Raw genomic sequence first — 27,018 nt, 5'->3', positions numbered from 1 at the left:
CCGGCTGCGACTGGCTCCTTTGTGGTGGTTCGAGCGCGGCGTGCGGCATGCGCCCGGGCCTTTGAAGTGGGAGGCGGGAAGCGACGCCCGCCGGCGTGAACATGACCTTAATATCAGAGGGGGAGAGGAAATCGGGGCGCCTGTGTGCTAAGGGGATAACCGAGGAACCCCCCCCCACAAGGCGGACACGCTAGGAGGTTGAGTGCCTCGTTGGAGAGTCGCCCAGAAAGTGGGTATTTGAGGTTGCAGCCTCTGGCTTACGGTAACTCTTCCACCCACCGGGAGCTTGGTGTTATTTCTGTGGACGCTGGGGAATTGGGCACCGAGCGCGCGTGGGTGTGGGCGTCGGGGGGTGTTGGTGTCGCGCACGCTTTGAGAGCCTGGAACTTTTCCGTGCGTTCTGGAATGTAAAGGTGTTTTCAAGCTCGCCTCCTCTCCACTTGGATTATGACCTCATTATCCCCGAGTTTTTCTTCCTTGGAGAATGTCAGGGGTTACTGTGAACTAAGCTAGCGGAAGGTGTTTGTGGTGGTCATGAACTATTTAATTTTGTCAGTGAAATATTTTTCTACATTACTGGAGACTTGAGAGATTGTCGTTTTGCTTTTTTTTTAACCACGTGTTTGCAGTTTTTCATGTTCACTTTTTTTTTTTTTCCTTTAAATTCTCGAAGAGCATTTCCTTTGCGGGTTGTGTTTTGAATCCTCAACTAGATAAAAATGTTTAGGAAAAGCACACAAACACACCTTGGGTAGATACTCAAGAGGAACTTCCTTTATACGTGATCCCCTTAATGAGGTCAGCTTAACACAAAACGTCCTCTAGTTTTTTTTAGATGGAAGGGACTTACGGGGTCATTTCTCTCCTATCACTGCCCTACCCCCAAACGACCACTCCAAAGCAATCGGCCTCTTCCCCCACGTTTTCTGGAGGAAAATACCTTTCTCTTTACTGCTTTAGGATGGAGTCGTTTGCAGCCAGTGAGATGGTGGAAATTATGCTTAAGGGTTTCTGACAATGAAATCGCTGTGTGAGGTGGGGAGGATGAGGAAAGGGTGCAGGAAAAGTTATTGCCGCTAACAAGTGTTCTCCCTTTCCTGAAATTACCTCAAAACATAAAAGGTGATCGCAACTACCTTGGAGAGCTACCAAGTAAAGCTTGAGTTTACTGATAGATTTTGTTTGGTAACACCGGTTTTCTCCATTTTTTTCCAGTGAATGTGACAACCAGACAGATTGAGACCTCACTAAAGTCACATAGCTTGGTGGCTGAGCGATGGGTAGGGCAGAGGACTTTTGATCCTGTCTAGTGCTTACCATGACACTAGCCCTAACACCAAGTTTGTTCCATTTTCCTAAACGTGTTTGTTAATTTACACTTTAAATTCAGTGTGGTAACATGCTACTTACAGAAATTTGAGGGTCAAATCTTCTGGAACACAATTAGTTTCTGGCTTCTGGAGGGTTGATGATAAGTATGTCTAATTTTCTTTGAGTTTAGTACATGGCTTATGTAAATTGAACACCGTTTTAAAAGTTTGGCTTTAAAAACAATACAGTCTAAGTATTACAAAATACCAATATATTCTCCATTTTTTTAATAACTCGAGTTTATTCACCTTGGTGATAATATATTGCAGTATGGGTAAAATAATAAGTGGAATTAAAGCTTCATGCAACATTTCAAAGAGAAAACTAACATGAGTTTGTAACGTAGAAATATATTTTAATTAGATTTCAGTTCGTTTTGTCCAGTTAAAAAAAAATGAGTTATGTGTTAACGAATTATAATGTTGTTTTAAAGTATATTTTAGATGTGTTTTTAAGAATAAGTGTCCTAGAGATTTACATTTTATTAAAATAGTGATTATAGTCTATGTAGAATACAGTGAAAGTAAGAAACACTACCTCTGTTGACCTGCATCTGCATATAATTTTTAAAAAGCTTACAGACATGAAACATTTTCGAGTGACTTAATGGAAATCAACTGATGTCAGTTAAACATAGTGGAGTAGAAATCCATGAGAAAATCCAAGAACACCAATTTAACGAAATAGTTCCTTAATGTTTAACTTTTTCTTGAAGACACATAATTGGTTTCTTGTCATAGGAATTTTTAGTCTAAAATTGCCAGTTGAAAGTTGGGGAATAGAGGGTTTTTCTCTTTTTTATTTTAATTGAATAGCTATTTCATTAGTAAAGAATTCTATTTTCTTATTGTAGCTTGGTGTGTGCCTTGCCTAGTTTCACTTGATACTCTTCAGGAATTATGTAGAAAAGAAAAGCTCACATGTAAATCGATTGGAATCACCAAAAGGAATCTAAACAATTATGAGGTGGAATACTTGTGTGACTACAAGGTAGTAAAGGTAAGGCAAATGTCTAGCCCCTTACAAGAGACCTAATCAGACTTCAGTATTTCATATTTCTGTAACAAAAAAAGAACCTTAAAAGTAAGAAAAGCTCTTCTTAATGTTTAAAAAATTCTAAGCCATAATAAATGTATGTGTCCTGTCATCTGTGTTGACAAATAGCATTGAGAGGATTTTGAAGCTTACAATGTTCTTGCATTAGAATATTTTAGTGCTCGTATTAGTGCTCATATCACTCTACATCCAACTCTTTGATTATCTCCGTGTGGGTTGCCAGAGCAAATGTTTGATCTCCAATTGTCTTTCGTTTTGTTCCTGGATCATATTTCCCCACTATCACCTGAAATGAACCTACCGTTTCAAACCAATTTTAGTGTTATTGAATCTCAAGAACATCACCATTTGCATTTCGTGCCATCCTGTCAAACTCCAGATTTAGTCAGGTTCTAGGTTATAACAGAATGGCCTGGATTACGAAGTCATTTCCAGCTTTTGTTTAGTGCCTTAGAACTTAAGCAAACTCGTTTCACTTCTCTAAGCCTGCCTTTATTGCTCTTAAAAAATGGCAGAGTTGTTCTCTAAAGATATTTTGATTTAAACTTTATATTTTTGAGTAATTCATCTGTCTATAGCCTACCTCTCTTTCCAAGAACTGTTTTGGTCATTAATCTACCAATTCTATTGATAAGTGAATCGGGAATCCTGTTTAAGTCTTTGTTTTCCTCCTTCATCTTCTATATTGAATCAGTCACTAAATCCCATTCTTTCAAGTTCCTTTAGTATCACTGCCTTCCCCGCTCAGTGGGATCTTATGCTCGTGCATTTCACCGGCACTCTCAGCATCCTTCAGCCCCTGAAACAGCCCCAGTCATCTGCCATCTCAGTTTACAACCTATGGACTGACCAATCCAGCTGAGCATATTATACAATCATGCATATCAGCCCCATTATAACTTATTTCTGTTCTCACACTGCTCAGTTCTACCTGACGAGCTTTTAATCTTGCTTGCTTTTCCCATTCTTGTCAGCAGGTTTTCCAACTTGTATTACTTTTCTGGGTTTCTTACTCTACCCATTTCTTGTTTTCTGCTGAAGACCTCCTACCTCAATGAAAAATAGGATCCTTCATGTGTAAACTCTCAACTTACCTTCACCGCCAGCTGTTCACTTATTCTTACTTCCAGAGGTGTCACCATTTTTCTTTTTTCTTCCTATCTACCCCTTCTAGGACTTTTTTTTTTTTTTTTTTTTTAAAGACCCGGAGTCTCGCTCTTGTCGCCCAAGCTGGAGTGCAGTGGTGTGATCTCGGCTCACTGCAACCTCCACCTCCTGGATTCCAGCGATTCTCCTGTCTCAGCCTCCTGAGTAGCTGGGACCACAGGTACTTGCCACCATGCCCGGTTAATTTTTGTACTTTTTAGTAGAGTTGGGGTTTCACCATGTTGACCAGGCTGGTCTCAAACTCCTGACCTCATGATTCACCCACCTTGGCCTTCCAAAGTGCTGGTATTACAGGTGTGAGCCACTGCACCCTGCTGGATTTTTTTTTTCTTCTCTGGTGTCTTGTTTATATCAAGCTCTCTTTTTTTACAGATATATCTCAGTCAGTAAACATATTCAGATCTTCCCTAACCTTCAAAGAATCTTCTTTGGCCTTGCCTCTCCACTCATGCAAGTGTTTGTCTTTTTCTACTACTGCATGTCCCATTGACTTTTTTAACAGCTTTGTTGAGATATAATTCACATGCTGTTATACAACTCACCTATTTAAAGTGTACAATTCAAATTTTTTAAACCGGGCACAGTGACTCATGCCTGTAATCCTAGCACTTTGGGAGGCCAAGGCAGGCAGATCACTCGAGGTCAGGAGTTCGAGACCAGCCTGGCCAACATAGTAAAACCCTATCTCTACTAAAAATACAAAAATTAGCCAGGTATGGTGGCGGGCCCCTGTAATCCCAGCTACTCAGGAGGCTGAGGCAGGAGAATTGCTTGAACTCCAGAGGTGGAGGTTGCAGTGAGTTGAGATCATGCCACTGCACTCCAGTGTGGGCAACAGAGCAAGACTCAGTCTCAAAAACAAACAAACAAAAAAAACCCACAAATTTTCTAGTGTACTTTAGGAGTCAGTTTTAGAACACTTTTCGTTATCCCAAAAAGAAACACTAAACCCCTTGGCTACCACCCCTTACCCCAGATTTCCTCAATTACCCTTCTACCTCCAGCCCTAGGCAACCACTACATCTGTCTGTCCATTTGCGTATTTGGACATTTCATATAAAAGGAGTCATACCATATGTGGTCCTTTGTGATTGGCCCCTTTCAGCATGTTTTCAAGGTTCATCCATGTTGTAAAATATATCAGTATTTCATTCCGTCTTATTGCCAAATAATATTTCATTGTATGGATATAGCACATGTAATTTATTCATCACTTCGTGGACATCTGAGTTGTTTCCATTTTGGGACTATTATAAATAATGCTGTTATGAACATTCGTCTACAGGGTTCTGTGTGGACATAAGTTTTCATGGTTCTTGGGTATATACCAAGGAGTAGAATTGCTGGGTCATATGGTGACTCTGTGTTTAACTGTTTGAGGAACTGCCAGACTTTTCCAAAGCACTGCATTTTACGTTTCCCCCAGCAGTGCATGAGAGTTTCAGTTCTTCACATCCTGGCGAATACATGATGTTATCTGACTTTTTGATGATAGTTGTCCTAGTGGGTTTGAAGTGGTATCTCATTGTGGTTTTGATTTGTATTTCTCTGACTAATGATACTGAGCATCTTCTCCTGTGCTTATTGGCCATTTGTATATCTTTGGAGAAATGTCTGTTCAGATCCTTTGTGCATTTTAAAAAGTGGATTGTCTGTTTAAAACATTCTTGTAATCATTCTTCACATAGTCTGGATACAAATCTCTTATTAGTATATGATTTGCAAAAATTTTCTCCCATTCTGTGAGGTGTCTGTCCACTTCCCATTAGCTTTTTAACCCACCTTATTCTGATTTTTGCCCCTCAGTAACCTTTTAGATGTCAGATTTGAAGACCTTGCATCTTATTCAACTTTTCCCCATTTAACACCATTGGCTACCTTTTCCTCTTTGAAACTCTCATCTTTGGAGAGATTGTCTAGGTTTAAAATTTGCCTCTTTTACAAGTTGTGTGATCTTCAGCAAGTTACTTAGCCTTTCTTTCATTTTCTTCATCTTTGAAACAAGGATCATTATTGTACCATTCTCACAGGGTGTTACTAGCATTAAATGAGTTAATATAGATAGAATGCGTGGAACAAAGGCCGGCATAGTAATTATACTATATGAGCGTTTACTGTGATTATTATTACCTCTATTCCTACTTCTTTTCCACCTGTTTTTCTTACTGTTCTTTATGAACCTTCTTTACTATCTCTTATCCCTCCCTCTTCTGAAACGTTGATAGTCTTAAAGGCTCTGTTCTTGGCCCTCTGCTCACCTTGTAGTTGCTCTGTAGGCAGCCTCTTTCCCAGTGGTTTCTACTTGTATGTGTTTGGCTTATCATTCAATCTTTCTGAGGCCTTGAACCCTTTCTGGGCTTCATTTCGAACTGGATACCCTACAGGTATCCAAGTTCACATTCAAAATGGCACCTGTTTTCCTCCTTCATACCTGCGTTTTGCACTAGTGTTCCCTATCTTGGTTAACGGAAACGTAATTCTCCCACTTACCTAACCTAATGATTGCATATATCTTTAATTCTTCATTTCTTTTTACCCTCTAAATCTAATGGGTTATCATATTATGTTATCTCTGTCTCTTTGTCCTTTCCTGTTCATTCCTGCTGTACTTTCACAGAGAGAATTAGTAATAGTTACTTACGGGTCTGTGCTTACATTAAGGGAGCTACCAAGATTCTTGTACAGAATCCTGAGTTTCATAGTTCAGTTTCAGATCACTTTTGCTGTTTAGTTTCTCCTTAGTCTTTCTCATCAGTTCATCTCTCTTCTTGCTTCGGAATAAGTGACCTTCCTTTGCTCGCTTATGTCCTCAGTACCCCACATACATCCCCCATTTCTTCTGCCTGGCATAGATATTGAATCTCTAAGCCAGCATTAGTTCAGCATACCTCTGCCTTTTTTCTTCTCTTTCTCTTTTTCTTTTACAAATTCAGAGTAGGTGAAGGATCTTATGACCTTGTCCTTTTCTTGTGTGGCCACCTCCACTTAGCTCATGAAAGACACTGTCTCAGTACCATATTCCACCATGCCATTATAGTTGTACCTTAAACCTAGCTCTGATTGCATTCAAGCCTTGCTTTAGACCTTTTCATGGTTCCCTGTTTACCAGTCTCATCTGAGACACGTTAGCATAGGACCAAGGTTTTTTGTCATCTGGCTACCCGCCACCTTTCCAGCCTCATCTCTTGTCATCTATCCTATTTTCTGAAATGGAAATATTTATAGATTATTTCATTTAGCTAAGATGTACTGAGCACCTGTTATGAGCTAGGTACTGTTCTAAGCATTGGAAACATAGCTCAAAAACAGACACAGCTTGCATTCTAATGCCTTGAACATATCATGCACTTTTGTGTCCCCTTTCCTTATCTAATTCTCTCTTCAGAATACTACCATTTCTCTTCCTTGCTTCGCAAAATCCTACACAGCCTGCACAGTTCAGTGCAAAGGTCACCACCTATTGTAGAACCACCTGCCGTTTCTCACCTCCAGCAAAATTAGTTGATTTATGTTCAGGATTTACAAAGCACCATTCTTGCCATTATTCTAGAACTTGTAACACTTTATGGTCTTGTTTGTATCAGATCTTCCCTGCTAAATCATCCACCATTTGAGGGCCAGGACTGTCTCATTGTAGTCCCGGTACAGAATGGGTGTTTAGTCCGTGGTCATTGAATTGAATTGTCTTTTGCTTCGGTTATGTTTGTAGGGCGTACATTCACTATTAGACTAGGCCTTCCTGGCTTCATGCTTAGATGATAGCAGCATTCTGTTGATTCGTGTCTCCTGTTTGTTTTTCTCGTAGACTTACTCAACAATTATTTGAGTTTCTTCTGTGTGCCAGGCATTGTGTTAGGCACTGGGAATCAAAAGATTAATAAGAAACTCCCTCACTATAAAGAACTCACAGCCTAGTGAGAAAGTTTGACAAATAGCCCGTTGCAGTGTAGATGTATAAAAAGTGCTGTGGCACACATCATTACAAGATCTGTGGGAGGTGCACCTTGGATAGGTCACAGAAAGCTTCCCAGAAGTGATGTCCAATTGGAGCCTGTCCAAAGGTGAGCATTGTAATTGTCTGTGGCTTCTGTCTGGAGAATGAGGTGATAGTAGATGGACGTGGGAAAGAATGAGAGGTGAGTGAAGGATTTTTCAGCCATCCTAAGGCAATGGGGAGTTAGTTGGCAGGTTCTAAAGAGAGTGACACATCAGGTTTGTAATTGAGAGAATTTTCTCTCTGCAAAAAAGAAAGGGGATTGATAGAGAGGGGGATAACACGTGCACGGCTGCGTGTTCTGAATGGCTGTCATAGTAACCAGGCCAGAAACAGTGGTGCTTGGACTAAAGTATTAATGATGTTAAGGAAAAGTAGGTGTGCGGTTCTTCTGTTCTTTTTTAAAAAATAAGGATGTAAAATGTATGTCTGTGGCTTGTGGTCACAGGGTTGGGTGGGGGTATGGCAGTGAGGGTGCCAGGTCTAGGGAAAGTACAGGTTTCTGACTTGGGCAGTGGTTTAGACAATGTTACTGTTCCCCAGGAATACAGGAGTAGGAACTAGATTGGGCTTGGGGACCCATTTCTGGTGGGTTTAAGTTCTACTTAAAATGTACTCAACTTTCTTGAGTACTTTCAAAATGTACTTTCTTGAGGACATTTTAAGTGGGACTTAAACCAACTGGAAGTGGGGCTCAAATCAATAGTGAGATCTAACTAGAAACATAGATCCTAAAGTAATTGGCAAAAAGATAGAGAGGGAAGCCTTGGGAGTGGATGCAGTTTCCTATTCATGAACTCAGCTAATATTTACTGGCCATCTACCATGTCCTGCACTAGGAATTGGGAATCTGAGCAATGAGTGATATGAGGGTATGGTCCCTGATACTTTGGAGTTTATTTTTCAGTGAGGGTAGAAATACCTTAAATGCAGTTGGACAAAGTACTTATTGTAGTTGAGGTAAGTGTTGATGTGACAGAAGGATCTCACTTATCCTGGAGAGACTGGGCAGGTATCCCTGAGGAACTGATGTTTCAACTTAGTACTAAAGGAAGAAAGGGATACGTGGGAGGGATTTCGAGGCAGAAGACAGCCTGACTTCAAGGAGTAGAAAGAGGGCCTTCAAGGAATAGAGGATATGAGTGGAACAGAGCAAGTAGGAGGGAGCGCGATGAGGCTGGCGGGATGGGCAGGCCCCAGAGAGTGCTGCTCCTCATAGGCTGAGGACAGGATTTTGGACTTACTCTTAAGGGCGTAGAGTACCATTTAGTAGTTTTAAGCAGGGGAGCGGTGTGCTGAGATGTATGTGTTGAAAACATGACTCTGGCTGTTGTGCCCTGAATGGGTTGAGGGTGGCAAGAGGCGATTGCAGTAGCCCAAGCAAAGCAAATATGAACAGAGAACAAGGACTGAGGATGAGCTCTGAGAATTAGGTGGGGACACTCGTAGGAAGGACTGTCAGAGACTGAGACACACTGGCAAGAGAGGTAGTCAGAAAATAGGAAGAGTTGGCCGGGCGCAGTGGCTCACGCCTGTAATCCCAACACTTTGGGAGGCCAAGGCAGGCGGATCATGAGGTCAGGAGATTGAGATCATCCTGGCCAACATGGTGAAACCCCATCTCTACTAAAAATATAAAAATTAGCTTGGTGTGGTGGTGCTTGCCTGTAATCCCAGCTGCTCGGGAAACTGAGGCATGAGAATCACTTGAACCCAGGAGGTGGAGGTTGCAGTGAGCCGAGTTCGTGCCACTGCACTCCAACCTGATGACAGAGCAAGACTCGGTCTCAAAAAAAAAAAAAAAAAAAGGAAAGAAAGAAAATGGAAAGAGTAAATCATGGGAACCAGAGGAAAAGATGATGTCAGCAGGAGAGTATTAAACAGGTCAAAGAACTGGAAAGAATCCACTGGATTTAGTAATGGAGGGTCACTCATTCCCTTAGAGCACTTCTGAGAAGAGTCAAAGGAATGAATTAAAGAATGAACCAGACCGGATGCGGTGGCTTACGCCTGTAATCCCAGCACTTTGGGAGGCTGAGGCAGGTGGATCACCTGAGGTCTGGAGTTTGATTCAGCCTGACCAACATGGAGAAACCCTGTCTCTACTAAAATTACAAAATTAGCCGGACGTGGTGCATGTCTATAATCCCAGCTACTCGGGAGGCTGAGGCAGGAGAATCGCTTTAATCTGGGAGGTGGAGGTTGCAGTGAGCTGAGATCGCGCCATTGCACTCCAGCCTGGCTACAAGAGTGAAACTCCATCTCAAAAAAAAAAAAAAAATTAACTGGAGGTGAGAAAGTAGAGTTAAGTAGGATGGACAATTCTTCCATGAATCGTAGCTTTCAAGAAAACGAGAGGGCTACATGAGTATAAGGGTGTTTATAATTTTTTTCAAGTTTTTTTGAAAAGACCATTGTGATAGTATTTTTTTTTTAATTTTGAGGAAATACTATGCACGTAGTTTTAAAAAGTGAATGTTATAAAAGGTCAGATACTGACATCTACGCCGTGACCTAGTTTCAGTCTCTCATTCTTAGCAACTTAATATGTCTTTTAGAAATTCCCCACATATACAAGCGTTTATATCTCAGAGGAGGTTTAGTTTTATTTTGCTTTTTAAAAATGGAGCCTGCTTAAATGCTTATGAGAACCGGCAGAGATACTGAAGAGACAAGAAGAATTGACCAAGGAAGTGCGTCTCTCTTTTCGTGTCTGCATCCACCTTCTCTCTAGCTCCATGGCCATGGAAGGCTGGAAGTTAAGGCAGTTAATGCCTGGTGGTTTCCATTTTCTCTTTGCATTAGGAACACAGGTCATACATCACTGAAAATAACACAGGATGTAGGGATGGGAACCTTGAACAAAGTGGAGGAGGTCTGAAATAGCCAACTTGAGAAATGGAAAGAATTCTGTGGGGGGAGGCAAAAGGTTGTTACTATTATAAATTCATGTCAAGGGTCAAGTTGAACTTAAAGGGTGTTAATTGTAGTAGTACTTAGTCTCAATGCAAGGCAATTTTTCTGCAGCATTATTGTTACTACATCACCCCTTCACACAGAATAATTTCTGACAAAACCACGAGTATGTAAGATAGTTCAGTGAAGAACAAGATTCTCTGTACACATTGATGGACATGCACATAGCTTAGTAAGCTAAGCAATAAATATTGCCTATAGCTTTGGTTTCTTAAAGTATACAGGTACTTTTGTGTTTCGAGAACCACCCCTGTGCGGCATGGCACAAAATAATACTAGTCCACATCTGACAGTAGATTGATATTCCTAAAACACTGATTGAACCTAGGGTGGTTAAGAACTAGAATAACATAGAAATCATTATACTACAACCTGTATTTGAGAGATCAGGAAAACAGAGCTCTAAGAAAATACTTTAACAATGTCATGTGGCTCACTTTTTTCAATTCTGTGTCTCTAACCCGGCTGTCACAATTCCTACTCTTACTGGCATGAAAATTCAGTGATTTTTCGTGACTATAATAGTTCTCAGACTATGCTCCTGTGGAACCGTGTGTTTTCATAATCAAATTCCAGTTATTTATTTAGAAACAAGGTCTCACTCTGTTGCCCAAGCTGGAGAGTAGTAGCGGCTGTTCTTGGCTCACTGCAGCCTTGACATCCCAGGCTCAAGCGATCCTCCCATCTTGGCCTCCTGAGCAGCTGAAACCACAGGCAATGTGCCACCACAAGCATGTGCCACCACATGCTGCTAATTTTTAGAGACAAGGTCTCACTATATTGTCCAGGCTGGTCTCCAACTCCTGGGCTCAAGCAATCCTCCTGCCTCAGCCTCCCAAAGTGAGCCACTGTGCCCAACCAGATTCAGGTTATTTTAACACTGATATTGAATATGGTGATTATTTCAAAATTGGTAGAAAAAATTAGCTAGTGGAAAGACACATTTTTTTGTTCTTTGTCTTCCCATATGTTTCTTTTAAAGTTTTGGTGTTTGCTGCCACTTGTTGGCTATAGACAGCAGGTGACAAATACTGAGAAACCATGAATTGCTACCTCCAAGTTTATCAGCTTGTATTTCCTTTAAGAATTCATACAGTTAGTGTTGTGATTTGTATATTGCATACCCTTTGGTATTCGTATTTTTTTGTTATACATTCAGAAACATTTAGTCACAGCCTAAAATACGGTGGGCAGTTGTGCTCATTTGGGGGCTATAAAGAATAAGATTCCATCCCTTCCCGCAAATACCTTAGAGTTTAAATTGGAAATTGGAACAAAAAGGAGTTGGTGGTGATCAGTTCTTGGGTATGGGGACAGGAAAGACTTCATAGAAGAGGTGATACTTACGCTGTTTTAAAAGATGAGACAAGCATTCATTATGCCAATGGGAAAGGCCCTCCTAATTAGGGAGAAGTTTGTGAACAAAGCAGCAGAGGCATCAAAAGGCCTGGCATGTTGTTCATTGTGGCTAGTGTGTGTTGTGTGAATGGGGCCATCATGAAAGATGGAGCCAGAGGGGCATCAGGAAACAGTTCCACAGTGACTTGCTTTCTGAAAAGAGGAACTTTGAACTTCATTCCCTAGGCAGGGTGGAAACCATTAAGTTTTTAAGCAAAAAAAAAACAACAGTAACTGCTTCTGTGGATTTTTTGTTTTTACAAAAAAACTATAGTAAAGAAGGATAGAGTGTTTGAAGCTGTAAGTCTGGAATAGGGAAACCAGTTGGAAGATTAATGTAAGAATGCAGGCAAGAATTGAGGGCCTGGTGTGACTAACGCTATAGAAATAGAGATCGACAGGAAGAAGTCCATCTCTAAAGAAACTTGGTGATGATTGGATTGAGGAGAAGAAGGAATTGAGATAACCTGGTTTCTGGCTTGTGTGAGTAGGTGGACAGGTAAGATTCACCATGATGAGGAATACAGAAATAATCTGATGCGGAAGGACAGTGGTGAGCTCTGTGTGGTTAGATTGCTTTAAGAAGCATCCGGTAGGCTATTGGATATATTGGGCTACAGATAAAACTTGGAGAGTCATCAGCATATAATTAATAGTTAAAACCATGGGGTGATGAGGTTGTCCAAAGAGATCGTTTATAGTAGGAATTCTCTAAACCTGGAATCTAAATATCCTGAAATTACCCAAAATGTTTTATATGTGGTTTTTGTTAGAGAAAGGTCCATTGCTTTCATCAGATTCTCCAAAGGGATAAACATGTTCATGTGAAAAGGGGTGCCAGACAGGGTCCTGAGTGTCTCCATTGTGTAAGTGATGGGCAGGGGAAGCAGTCTCAGCAAGGAAAATACAGAGGAGCAAGAAGGAAGTCTGAGAAATGGTTAGGTGGTGGCTGTTACCTTAGAGAGGCCAAATAAGAGGGGGTTGAAGAGTCCATGGGTTTGGCAATTAATAGATTTGTAAAATTGTTCCTAACTAACAAGATGGAGTTAAATGTACTTCATGAAGCTCCCCCAGAGGCACCATGGTTTCTGAGAACTTTAAGAACCACTGGCCTACAGTAAAGTTCAAGTGTCTCAGCCAAGTAAGTGTTACGGTTGTCTAAAATTTGCTGTTGCCTTACCATTACAAGTTTTAGCTTGTTTCAACATTCTGAACCTTAAAGCTAGACAAATCCATCTCTTCACTATTTTTTTGGTACTTCATGCAAATCTTAGCTTTCAGCTTTTGCCCATGTTTTTCATCTTCCCTGCCATGTTCCCTACTCAATCACTGCTCTCACTCCTTCAGAGTATAGTGTGTACTGCTTTCTGTCTTCCCTTTTCTTATTGTCTGAGCTGTATTGATTTCCCTCTATATTCTGTGATAATGTCTTACGTTGCTACTTATTTCACGTTATTGCTGCCTTTTTCCTATGAGATTTTACTCCTAAAGGCTAGTAATATATTTCCCCATACCCCCTAGTGACCAAACTTTCATATACTTATTATAGATACTAAAATACTGGAATGGCTAACTGACATCAAAGATAGTTGGGGGAGATGTCTTTTATTTTTTTTGGATACAGGATCTCGCACTGTCACTCGGGCTGGGCTGGAGTGCAGTGGTGTGATCTTGGCTTACTGCAACCTCCTCCTCCCAGGTTCAAGCAATTCTCCTGCCTCAGCCTCCCAAGTAGCTGGGATTACAGGCACCTGCCCGCCACCATGCCCAGCTAATTTTTTGTATTTTTACTAGAAATGGAGTTTCACCATGTTGGCCAGGCTGTTCTCGAACTCCTGACCTCATGATTCACCCGCCTCGGCTGGGTAATGTGATTAAGAAAAAATTCATATGATGTATTCCGAATTACATAGGAGTGATTTATGGATCATTTTTGCCACTGGGATTCCATTTCTATAGGTAATCAAGAGTTGATTACATGTCAGAATAAGATACTGATATAATAAGCTTATGAACGTTTTGGCCTTTATTTGGCATTTTAGCTTATTGAATTTGTTTCTTAAAGTGGTTTTCTGTGTAAAATTATTTTTCAAAGTGGAAATATCTTAATCAAATATGCTTATAAAATATAAGTCTACCAAGTTGACACAGAATCTTACTAATATTTCTATACTAGTCTGCTATAAGTATTCATGTTTTATAAGCATATTTCCTGTTCATAAATTCAAGTAGGTACCAATGTGATTAGCATATAAAACTTGTTCATTTAAAATGCAAGTGATTCATGTAAGATTAAATACAATTAATTATTTTGGAAATAACGTCAGTGGCCAGTGTTTTTAATGTTCCTGGATGATTTAACCATTGACTTAAAGCCACCATTTCTGTTTCTTTCATTGTTTACTGGGAATATTTGGCATAACCCGGGCTATGGTAGGAAAAACTGTAGCCAAAAAAAGAAAAAGAGGACTAGGGTTGCATTGCTTTATTCTAGCATCTGAAAAATTTAAAATGTTTAGAATTAAGGGGAGTAGAAAAGTTAGATGCTGCCAGTTGGATCTCGTATCTACTACAGTGTGAACAGATACCCGCCAACAGCAGTCCTGAATTGTAGCGGTCACCTGAAAGGAGGAAGAAATCCTTAGGCCTTAATGGGGCTCAATTTGACAAATACTAAAATGTACATCAAAGCTTTTTTTTTTTTCCTGGAACCATAATATGTATTTCCACAGAATGCAGTTTTTGTGCATATCCGCACACTATTTAATCACATTTTTTAAGAGAAAAAAACTTTTGACCAGTTTTGAAAAGAAAGCAAAATTCTTTTAATTCACAAGGATTACTGCTTGTTGAATAGAATATAATGAAACAAAACATTAAGATGCAGGTAGTGGGGATAAAATAAGCACACTCCTGGGTGGGCGCCTGGTTCCTGCACAGCTGCCTCATGGTGTCCCTCAGCCCAATTTGTGCCTCAGCAACATGGCAGATATCACATGGCTTAGACCTTTAGTCATTAATGCATTATAACTGTTAAAACAACTGTCATGGACATCTGTACTTTATATAAAAACTTTCTTAAAATTCTCAGGGAAAAGCAGTTATCTCAACAAGATTTTTCAGTATCTATGACTTAAAATGATAATGTAACTGTACAATACAGTTTAATCCCCTTTTTATTTCAGAAGACATTTTATGATCTAATGTTACCCCTTGGGCATGTGGCTATATATTATTCCAGAAGAAAAAAAAAATTACTGAGACCACTTCAAAATTTATTAGACACACAAGTGTGTTTTTTATCTTTTATTTTTTACTTTTTTTTTTTTTTTTTTAACATGGAGTCTCGCTCTTCTGCCCAGGCTGGAGCGCAGTGGCTCACTCACAGTCTTGGCTCACTGCAACCTCCTCCTCCTGGGTTCAGGCGATTCTCCTGCCTCAGCCTCCCAAGTAGCTGGGATTACAGGTGCCTGCCACCACACCCGGCTAATTTTTTGTATTTTTAGTAGAGAGGGTTTCGCCATGTTGGCCAGGCTGGTCTCGCACTCCGGGCCTCAAGTGATTCACCCGCCTCGGCCTCCCAGAGTGCTGGTATTACAGGCATGAGCCACTGCGTCAAGCCTTAACTGCCTTTTTAAAAAGAAACTTAAACATGGCATTTCCTTACCTTAAGGGAGGAAAACAGAGTCACTGGAGTGAAAAGACAAGATACCGTGGTGCCTTGTTGCCAAGGCATTGTGGCCAACAACAGTGTGAGGGATAAATTAGAATAGTTGCTATTAGGTGGCATAAGTGCCTGCTACCTCATCCAGTCATGGGTGAGTCTAAATCAGCATTCTCTAGAAGAGAGCTGTCCGATAGAAATGTAATGCGAGCTGCAGACGCTATTCAGCATCTACTAACCACATTCTACAAAGTAAAAAGAAACAGCTGAAATTGCTTTCAAGAATATATTTGATCCAATATATCCAAAATATTATTTAAACCTGTAATCAAGATTTTAAGTTGAGATACTTAATGTTCTTTTTTTTTTTTTTTTTTTGTATAATACTAAGTCTTTAAAATTCAGTGTGGTTTTTTTGCTTTGTTTTTTGTTTGTTTGAGACGGAGTCTTGCACTCTGTCGCCCAGGCTGGAGTGCAGTGGTGCAGTCTCAGCTCACTACAACCTCTGCCTCGCAGGTTCAAGCGATTCTCGTGCCTCAGCCTTCCTAGTACTGGGATAACAGGCACGCACCACCCCACCCAGCTAATTTTTGTGTTTTTAGTAAAGATGGGGTTTTCCCATGTTGCCCAGGCTGGTCTCGAACTCCTGGGCTCAAGCGATCCATCCACCTTGGCCTCCCAAAGTGCTAGGATTACAGGCATGAGCCACCGTGCCCAGCCTTAGTGTGTATTATATTTTAAGCATATCTCAATTCGGATTGGCCACATTTCAAGTTTTCAGTAGCTACATGTGGCTAGTTATAACTGTATTGGACAGTTAATCTCTAGAACATCTAGAGAACGTGTGCCCATGATGTTGAGAAATGAGTTCCCTCGTGTCTGGTGTATGATATTAAGTTATGGACATTAAGAATGCCTGAATCTATTGCTGGCCAAGTAAGCCACTAACCTAGGTCATAAAGAGTTAGCTTTGAGACCATCTATTTCCATGATCAAAATACATACATCTGGGTTTAACCTACATCACCATTTAGTAACATAGTCATAAGTTTCAGTACCTTCATCTTTTTCCAGGTAAAACTCTATAGCCTCTTATCAAATATGTTATGCCACATCTAAATTCCATATTTTATGTAATATAAGGAAAAATATTTTTATTTGTATGATTTATACTTCATGTGTTAGGAACCTGTGACTACATGTTCTGAAGTGTTAGTAATAAAAATGGTAATGGATACCTTACTCTTGAAGATTTTTAATTATTTTCGGTAAAACTGGGAAATAGCCATCTGATTTGCATTTTATTTTCTTTTGTATTTTAAGGATATGGAATATTATCTTGTAAAATGGAAAGGATGGCCAGATTCTACAAATACTTGGGAACCTTTGCAAAATCTGAAGTGCCCGTTACTGCTTCAGCAATTCTCTAATGACAAGCATAATTATTTATCTCAGGTAAAGAAAGGCAAAGCAATAACTCCAAAAAACAATAACAAAACTTTGAAACCTGCCATCGCTGAGTACATTGTGAAGAAGGCTAAACAAAGGATAGCTCTGCAGAGATGGCAAGATGAACTCAACAGAAGAAAGAATCATAAAGGAATGATATTTGTTGAAAATACTGTTGATTTAGAGGGCCCACCTTCAGACTTCTATTACATTAACGAATACAAACCAGCTCCTGGAATCAGCTTAGTCAATGAAGCTACCTTTGGTTGTTCGTGCACAGATTGCTTCTTTCAAAAATGTTGTCCTGCTGAAGCTGGAGTTCTTTTGGCTTATAATAAAAACCAACAAATTAAAATCCCACCTGGTACTCCCATCTATGAATGCAACTCAAGGTGTCAATGTGGACCTGATTGTCCCAATAGGATTGTACAAAAAGGCACACAGTATTCGCTTTGCATTTTTCGAACTAGCAATGGACGTGGCTGGGGTGTGAAGACCCTTGTGAAGATTAAAAGAATGAGTTTTGTCATGGAATATGTTGGAGAGGTATGTATAATTTGCCACGTAGTAAATGATGGGCATGTAAGGTTTATACTTTTGGAAAATTGCCTTTTTATCTCTGTAACAGATACTTGGTACATTTTGAAATTTTCATTTGCAGATATGTAGAAATTTATTTTCTGATTTAGGAGAAGAGTTCACTGGCATGTTTAGAAATAAAAAACTTTTATGTGAACAAAACAGTATGTTAAATCGATATAGTCATCTTTCAACAAATACCCATTCCTAGTAGTCAAACCTAGCATTTGTAAAATTTAAAATATGACAAATGTTTTTATCCAAAAGTCCTAAGAAGAAACTCAGATGTAACACATGCTGCTTTGAAACTTGAAAGTTTTAATTTACTTCATCTATTTGACCAAATATGGTTAAATGTAGTTGGCAGAACTCTGTTTTGGATCAACACGAAAGATACTATATTTGTAAGTATTGTAAAATATACACAAGCATTTGTTGCATCCGTAAGAAAATTAGGCTCTGTGCATCTGTAACTTACTTTTGAATTGTGAAGACCATTCTCAAAACTACCATACAAATACTAGCAAATTTATTTTTATACAAATCATATATCTATGTGTGTATATATATGAATGTAAAAAGTATTTGCCATGTGTCACATACTATTCTAAGCACTTGATGTATTAATTCACTAATCCTCTCCAAAACTCAGTGAGGTAGTACTATTTCTTTTTTGTTTTTTTCTTTTTTTTTTTTGAGAGGTAGTACTGTTATGTCCATTATTATAGAGAAATTGAACACCTTGCCCGAGGTCACATAGTAATAAGAACCAACATTCAGAGCTCCAAAATCAGTCGTCTTCACCATGACACCACACTGCTTCAAACTGAAGGGTAGGTTGAGCTGTGACTAGCAAGACAGGAGCATGGCTACATATCCGGAGTTGTCAACTCTGGATTTTTTAGTTGGAATTGGGTCACCTATAATTATCTGTGTTCATCTAGAATTCTGAAACTAAATTAGGTGTCTGTTTTGATTCTTACACTTTTAGACAGTGGTAGGTTATTATAAATTACTCAGTATACAAGATCTTACATAATCAAATTATTCTTTTTGTTAACCAGAAGTTTTTAAGTTGCATTCTTAATGAGTGCAGCAGCCAAATTTGATTGGTAACATAAAGCACTTTAGACACTTTCAGTTTCTTAAGCTGAGCGTGTCATAAAACTGTGTTCTTAAGAGCTGAACTGTGGATGACGATCTTAGACTTACAGAATTGCATGAAAATAACGTATTCTACAAAAACGAAACCTTCCATTCCAAAGTTAACATAGCTTCTCCCCTGTATTTTTAACAATTTTCCATTTGTAACTGCATATAGATAAGTTACAGGAAAAATGTGTCTGGATCATAATTTAGAGCATATACTTGCAGATTTAGTCTTTAACTTTCAATTTTGTCCTGTAGAGAGCTATGGTTGTATAGCTTTTTGAACATCCTAATTATAATGAAAGTAATGCAGTGTTTCAACTTACTGCTCAAATCCTGTTTAAAAAGTCATAAATCAACTGGGTACAGTTAATCCCAGCACTTCGGGAGGTCAAGGCTGGAGGCTCACTTGAGCCCAGGAGTTCCAGACCAGTGTGGGCAACAGAGTGAGACCCCACATCTCTACAAAAACTAAATCATTAGTTGGGCATGGTGGTATGTACCTGTGATCCAGCTATTCAGGAGGCTGAGGCAGGAAGATCACTTGATCCCAGGAGTTCAAGGATGCAGGGAGTCATGATGGCACCACTGCATTCTAGCCTGAGTGACAGAGTGAGACCCTGTTTAAAAAAAAAAAAAGTCATCAATCTTTTGCATTATCATTTTTCTTCCCCTCATTTTCCCACCTCTTTCCATCTGACTCCTAGTGTGAATGTTTGCTTTGATGACACTCGAATTTCTTTCTTTTTAAATATTTGTAGGTATTTGCATATTAATAGACATGTAGATGAATGCTTCTTTAGTTCAGTAGCTACGTTAATATACTGTAGTTTTTTCTGTTTAGGTAATCACAAGTGAAGAAGCTGAAAGACGGGGACAGTTCTATGACAACAAGGGAATCACGTATCTCTTTGATCTGGACTATGAATCTGATGAATTCACAGTGGATGCGGCTCGATACGGCAATGTGTCTCATTTTGTGAATCACAGCGTAAGAAGACATACGTAAACTTTAGACGCGACTAACAATTCAACCTAGTACTAGTTTCCATAGCTAAAAAATAATTCTCTTTAAACTACATATCCTTTTAACATTTCCAAAATACGTATTTTATAATGAGGGCAGCTTCTGTTAAGTTATGGTATTATTGCTGTACTAGGAAAAGTAAACATTGAGGTGCCTACCGAGTATTAATAGCATGTATTTTGCAAGAGTCTTTACATATGTTACTTCATTTAAACTTTCTAGTAACTTTGTACGGTAGGTATTATTTTCATATTACAATGACCAGAGCAATTAAGAGGTAAAGTGTCCAAGAATTACACAGAACTGTGTCTTAATGGAAGTTAACACGACTAAATTTTAGGATGTACAAACTAAGGTAAATGTATTTTCTTAAAATGTAAACATGTTACAACTTTTTATAAAATTTAAAGATTTGTAGAGTATTTATGTAGGGCTATTTTTCTAAATTATAAATTAGTATTTTTCCTTGCCTTTTAATGTCTGAAAACACTTAGAATATAGCTGGAACTTAACTGCAAAATTCTGGACTCTATAAAAACTATTTCCAAAAATTAGGGAAGTTAATAATTTTGGGTTACCTACTAAGTACTAAGTGGATAACATTAGGCTTGTTAGGTTGACATTATCTTCATTTTGTAGATAATAAGGATAGTGTGTCTCACAAAGTTATATAGCTGAACATATAAAGGAAGGTAGACCATGTTAAACTTTTGATGGATTTCATAGTAAGAAATTAGTGTATGATTAGCAGACACCTTCTGGTCCCTTGTTTGTTGATTAACATTGAAGAATTTTTTTCTTAATGATAAATTCGAGATAGTCTCAAAATAGAGATATTCTATCCAAAGACCATTACACAGTTTTGATTCCTTAGTATGACTCACTACATCTTTTTTCTTGCATATTCCATAAGTTACTGTCGTATTCTCAAAACATTGAAGAGTTTGGATCAAAAGTTTAAGCAGTGAAACTCCATACAGTGTAACATTTGATTTCTGTAGTGCAGATTTGATTTTTTAAACACAGTTATTCTAGTTCTTTAAAGTATATGCCTTACTGAAATAGTTACAGGTGAAATAATAATGTAATCTGGGATTTGCATTGAAATTCTCCAGGAAAAAAAGAAACTTGGGACTAGATGACTAAGATTGACAAGCATGTTACTAATTGTTGAAGCTGCATAGTGGATACATAGGGATTTCTTATTTTCTCTATTTTATACTTGTCTGAAATTTTTATAAGTGAAAACGATCTTTTTAAATGTGCATGCCTCAAAGACCTCTAAGCAATAAGCAACTTAATTTCCAGTGGAACTTAAATCTCTTGGAAAGTAAACATTTTATATGGCATGTAGAAGGGCTTGTTCACACCGTTTTTACTTAAATGGGTTCTAATGTTCCTTTTTAGTGTGACCCAAATCTTCAGGTGTTCAATGTTTTCATCGATAACCTCGATACTCGTCTTCCCCGAATAGCATTGTTTTCCACGAGAACGATAAATGCTGGAGAAGAGCTGACTTTTGATTATCAAATGAAAGGTATGCTTTTCAAGTACAGTTTATTTGTTGTCAGTTTCAATATGAAGAATCAAATCCGACTAGGAAGAGACCTTAGATATCTGAACCAAACTAATACTAAAGATGAAAAGTTGAAGCACTAAGTTGGTCATCCTAAGGTCCAAAGCTAATCCAACAGCTAGTACTACAACCCAGGTCTGCCTGACCTTCAGCTGAGGAATGGTTCTACGTCGTGTTTTCTCAGAACTTCCATTTTGGAAACTATTTTATTTATTATAGAATATTTTCTTAATACTGTACTACTTGTATTTTTTTTTTTTTAACTGTGGGCTAAGCATGGTGGCTCCTGCCTATAATCCCACCGCGTTAGGCTTGAGCCCAGGAATTCAAGACCAGCCTGGGTAACATGGCGAATCCCTGTCTCTACAAAATATGAAAAAACTAGCCGGGTGTGGTAGCATGTGCCTGTAGTCCCAGCTACTCAGGAGGCTGAGGTGGGAGGATGGCTTAAGACAGGGAGGTTGAAGCTACAGTTGAGACATGAATAGCACCACTGCACTCCAGCCTGGACGACAGAGACTCTGTCTGGAAAAAAAAAATATAAGCCTACAGTTTTGAATTTTTACTAAGAGATGTATATTCAAAAGATAGAAAATATGATTTAAATCACATACAGATTTATTCTACTCCTACTTAAACCTGGCTTTTAAAAAGAACATTTAATTCTATTTGCTTTATTGTGACAATATAAATGTTTTCTTTAAGAATGACGGCCTTTACATATTGTCATTGCTTAACCTCTTACATACTGTGCTTTTATATACTGTGTGAAATGAGTGTGTATTAGATATTCCCAGTAAGTTTCATCATTTCAGAAATCCTTTCTCACAAATATAGGCTAATAACATAAACTTTACCTATTATTAACCCGCACCATCCTTTCAAGACAATTCATTATGATTTGAATCTGAATATTAACATTTATTTGTAAATATTGCAAAGGGAACTAACTACATTTCCTTGGGAGTTAACTTACTCTAAGGGTCTTGACCATGTAAGTACCCTCTAACACTGATAATAAAGCTAATATAATAGAAAATTTGAAATTTATTCTAAATTGTCTTAACTCTCTTTCTGTATTTCTTTTTCTGTGTCTTCAGGTTCTGCAGATATATCTTCAGATTCTATTGACCACAGCCCAGCCAAAAAGAGGGTCAGAACAGTATGTAAATGTGGAGCTGTGACTTGCAGAGGTTACCTCAACTGAACTTTTTCAGGAAATAGAGCTGATGATTATAATTTTTTCCCCGATGTTAACATTTTTAAAAATACATATTTGGGACTCTTATTAAATCAAGATTGTACCTATGTTAATTTACAATTCATGTTTCAAGACATTTGCCAAATGCCTCTGAAGAGAGGGTCACTGGGTCTCATAGATTGATTTGAAGTCTACATATCTATAGTGCTTAGAGACCAAACTAATGGAAGGCAGACTATTTACAGCTTAGTATATGTGTACTTAAGTCTATGTGAACAGAGAAATGCCTCCCGTAGTGTTTGAAAGTGTTAAACTGATAATGTAATTAACAATTGCTGAGTGATCAAACATTCAGCTTGCCATAAACCTCAAATTTGGAGAAACAGTTAATTTGGGCAAATCTACCAGTTCTGTTTTTGCTACTCTGTTGTCATTCCTGTTTAATATTCACTGTACTTGTATTTGAGACAAATAGGTGTTACTGAATTTTATACTGTTTTCTACTTTTTCATTAAAACATTGGCATCTCGATACAGAAATTTAAGGTATAAAATTAAATGTAAAAATTAATTTCAGCTTCATTTCATATTTTGAAGCAATCAAGACTGTTGTGATGAGTGTATGTCTGAACCTGTAATTCTTAAAAGACTTCTTAATCTTCTAGAAGAAAAATCTCTGAAGAGCTCTCTCTAGAAGTCCAGAATGGCTGGCCATTATGCTTCTTTGAAAGGACACGATAATGGGACCAGGACGGTTTTTTGGAGTACCAAGCAAGGGGAATGGAGCACTTTAAGGGCGCCTCTTAGTAACATGAATTGGAAATTTGTGTTGAGTACCTCCGGTCTAAACAGTCTAAACAGTAAAACAAGCTGCCTGGAGAGCACCTGTACCTAATGATACTGTAATGTACATTAACATTACAGCCTCTCAATTTCAGGCAGGTGTAACAGTTCCTTTCCACCAGATTTAATTATTTTTATATTTCCAGCAGGTTCTTCTTAAAAAGTAATCTATATTTTTGAACTGATATTTGTTTTATACATGAATTTTTTTTAGATGTGATAAAGCTAAACTTGGCCAAAGTGTGTGCCTGAATTATTAGACCTTTTTATTAGTCAACCTACAAAGACTAAAATAGAATATATTAGTTTGTAAGGGGGTGGGAGGGTTCCAGCATAGTATCGAATCTCAATCAGGAAAAACTATGCTTTCATGTCTGATTCTGAGATTTCTCATCATGTTGTCGAAAATGATAAATGCAGCAAATCTAGCTTTCAGTATTCCTAATTTTACCTAAGCTCATTGCTCCAGGCTTTAATTACCTAAAATAAGCTTGGGTAAAATTGAACCAACTTCAAGAATGCAGCACTTCTTAATCTTTAGCTCTTTCTTGGGAGAAGCTAGACTTTATTCATTATATTGCTATGACAACTTCACTCTTTCATAATATATAGGATAAATTGTTTACATGTTTGGACCCTCAGAATCTGTTAACCAAAATTGCAGAATGGGGGGCCAGGCGTGCGTGGTGGCTCACACCTGTGATCCCAGCACTTTGGGAAGCTGAGGTAGGAGGATCACCTGAGGTTAGGAGTTCAAGACCAGCCTGGCCATCGTGGTGAAACCCTGTCTCTACTGAAAATACAAAAATTAGCCGGGCGTGGTGACACACGCCTGTAGTCCCAACTACTCAGGAGGCTGAGGCAGGAGAATCACTTGAACCCAGGAGGCAGAGGTTGCAGTGAGCCAAGATCACACCACTGCACTCCAGCCTGGGTGACACAGTGAGACTCCGTCTCAAAAAAAAAATTTTTTGTTTTTTTGGTTTTTTTTGCAGAATGTGTCAAGACAAAATACTTTCTTAATGGCATTTGTGTTTTATGAAAAATCAGTCACATAGTGTTAGTGTCAGTGTTAAGAAAGGGTCACAGGTTTACAGGTTGCCCCCAGTGGCCATACTTTGAATTGTGATTCTCACGGGTTTAAAGATGTGATTTTTAAAAAATCAGTGTTTTACCATCTAGTTATTTGATCTTGTCCACTTTTTTGTGTTTAACAAAAGTGTAAAACTGGAAAGCAAAGAAAAAAAGACTATTTTCAGTAAACATGTAGTTTTGTTTTGTCTTTATTAATAGAATGTAATGGGCCTTTGGGATCTTAAGTACTACTTACGTTACCTTTTTTATTCAGATGCTGAACTTAAGCAGTGAAATAATAGAAACTAAAGGATGTTATTAAGGGGTTTAACTATTTTAATTCAACATTTAGCTATTCATCATTGGTTTCCTGAAGACGTCAGAATTTTTCAGTGTAAGACAACTATCAAAGGTAATCCAGTTTAAAACATAAATCCACTGTACATATTATATTGATACCATCATTTTCAGGATCTACATATGAGTATTGTGATACATAATTAATAATCTCAGGGTTTTTTCCCCCATATCTAAAATGTAGACAATACTTGTTTCTCTTTTAGTTCATCAATTTCTCTTAGCAAAATAAATTAGGTTGGGCATTTAATGTTCTATTTACCATGGCTTAGCTTTGTTTCTGTTTTAGTCATTTCCAGTAAGACTATAAAAGGGGCAGAAAAATACTGATGTATTCCTCACTATGTGCTAACAAGATTAACCAAAGATTTATATTCAATTCCTTGAAATGTTACTTTCCTTTTAAGATAGCTTATCAGGATTTGATACTATACTTGATCTTGGCCAAAAGGCCTAGGAGTTATGGTTCATGCATTTGAATATTAAAGGACAATTTGACATTTCGCTAGCATAATGTGGATGAATACTTCAGAAGTTTTTGAGCATTATCACTCCCAGGTGCGTAAACATACTACGGTAAGTACTGCCTGGAAATGCAAAGGAATTTTGGAACTCAGAGCTGATATTCGTTAACCAAGTCTTTTATGCCTTTTATATGTATTCATGTGCTTCTAATGAACCTGTCAGGTTGGTGTAAGGTAACAAACTTAGACTGGTAAGATAATGTCAACATGCCAAGATCACCCAGTGAACTTTTTAAAGTATTTAATCTTCAGCTTCAGGCAGTCTTTTAAAAACATTAGTTTATACTCTTTAAACATTTAAGTCCTGGAACTCCTCTCCAAGATAAATGTGGCTGACTGCTGAGTGTCTTCTGTGATATATCTTGGCATTTTGAAACTTCATGTTTCAGCTGGACACCGTAGCTCATGCCTGTAATCCCAGCACTTTGGGAGGCCGAGGCGGGTGGATCACCAGAGGTCAGGAGTTCAAGACCAATCTGACCAATATGGTAAAACCCTGTCTCTACTGAAAATACAAAAATTAGCCAGGTGTGGTGGCACGCATCTGTAATCCCTGCTACTTGGGAGGCTGAGGCAGGAAAATCACTTGAACCTGGGAGGCGGAGGTTGCAGTGAGCTGATAGGGCCACTGCACTTCAGCCTGAGTGACAGAGCAAGACTCCATCTCAAAAAATAAAAACTTCATGTTTCCTCTTGTAATTTATGATTCTTGAAGTAAAAACCAAGTAGCTGCTACAATTAACCCTGCCCATGTTTATACTCTTTTGGAGAGACATCAGAACATAGCAGTTAAGAGCATGGTCTCTGAAGCCAAACTGCCTGTGTTTGAATTCTGCCTGTGCCTCATAGCTATGTGACCTAACCTCCTCTGTGCCTTTGTCTCCTCATTTGTACATGGGGATTAGAAATGTATCTACCTCAAAGGGAGGTTGTGAAAATTAAAGGAGTTCATATATAGTCTGTAAAAAACTTACGAGCATGATCAGAGTGAGCACCAAATACAATTTCTGGTAATCACTCTGTTTCTTGATCACGTGTCTTGTAGTTGTCTTAGCCCTTAGCCCAATTCATTCAGCCAGCATTTATAATGGCAGACTCTCACATAAAACAAATGTAACAGTATGTAATATTAATGTGATTATAAAATACCAGGAATATACTCAGAGGAATGTTTATAGGCATTTTTTGAACACCCACTTTGGATCACAAGGTACACTGTTAAAACTGTTTTAGTTATCAGCGAATATATACAAATGTGTATGGTTACATCGATACTCTGAGTCTTGTTACCCTAATTAGTCTGGTGGATCCAATACTTTTTGGTCTGATTGCCATGCAGCATCATGATAGTGCATATCAAGTGTTTAACTGGCCTGCAAATTGTTTTAAGTGATGTCTGCTTTTGCTTCCATAATCTGTGAAATGTCAGAATAACAAAGTGTTCATGAATATTTGTTAAAACTTGTTAAAAAATCCTCATACATAACATAAAGGGCTAACACATTGATGGATTTTGAGAATGAATAACACAGAGGTTTTTTTATTTATTTTTCTGGGGTTGCCCGGGCTGGGCACAATCAGCTCACTGCAGTTTCAACCTCCTGGGCTCAATCT

The 27,018-nt window shown here is 38.5% G+C and overlaps 1 protein-coding gene across 2 annotated transcripts; it reads left to right on the top strand.

Moving 5' to 3' along the window:
• The first annotated feature begins 455 nt into the window (after nucleotides 1-455).
• Nucleotides 456-24,406, top strand: SUV39H2 (suppressor of variegation 3-9 homolog 2 (Drosophila)). 2 transcript variants are annotated; one of them, XM_011968118.1, is made up of 6 exons: nucleotides 456-798; nucleotides 2,225-2,370; nucleotides 16,950-17,621; nucleotides 19,648-19,794; nucleotides 21,238-21,367; nucleotides 22,507-24,406. In XM_011968118.1, the coding sequence occupies exons 3-6, from the start codon at nucleotides 16,953-16,955 to the stop codon at nucleotides 22,611-22,613; spliced, it is 1,053 nt and encodes a 350-aa protein (XP_011823508.1). In that variant the 5' UTR covers nucleotides 456-798; nucleotides 2,225-2,370; nucleotides 16,950-16,952; the 3' UTR covers nucleotides 22,614-24,406. The 2 variants fall into 2 exon arrangements, with proteins under 2 accessions (XP_011823508.1, XP_011823509.1); XM_011968119.1 differs by lacking the exons at nucleotides 456-798; nucleotides 2,225-2,370 and having other exon boundaries at nucleotides 16,560-17,621.
• Nucleotides 24,407-27,018: the final 2,612 nt, after the last annotated feature.

This window comes from Mandrillus leucophaeus, unplaced genomic scaffold (genome assembly GCF_000951045.1).
Source record: "Mandrillus leucophaeus isolate KB7577 unplaced genomic scaffold, Mleu.le_1.0 Scaffold83, whole genome shotgun sequence".
Lineage (NCBI taxonomy): Eukaryota > Metazoa > Chordata > Mammalia > Primates > Cercopithecidae > Mandrillus > Mandrillus leucophaeus.
Note: the sequence above shows the minus strand (reverse complement) of the source record. Positions and strands in the feature narration are given on the sequence as shown.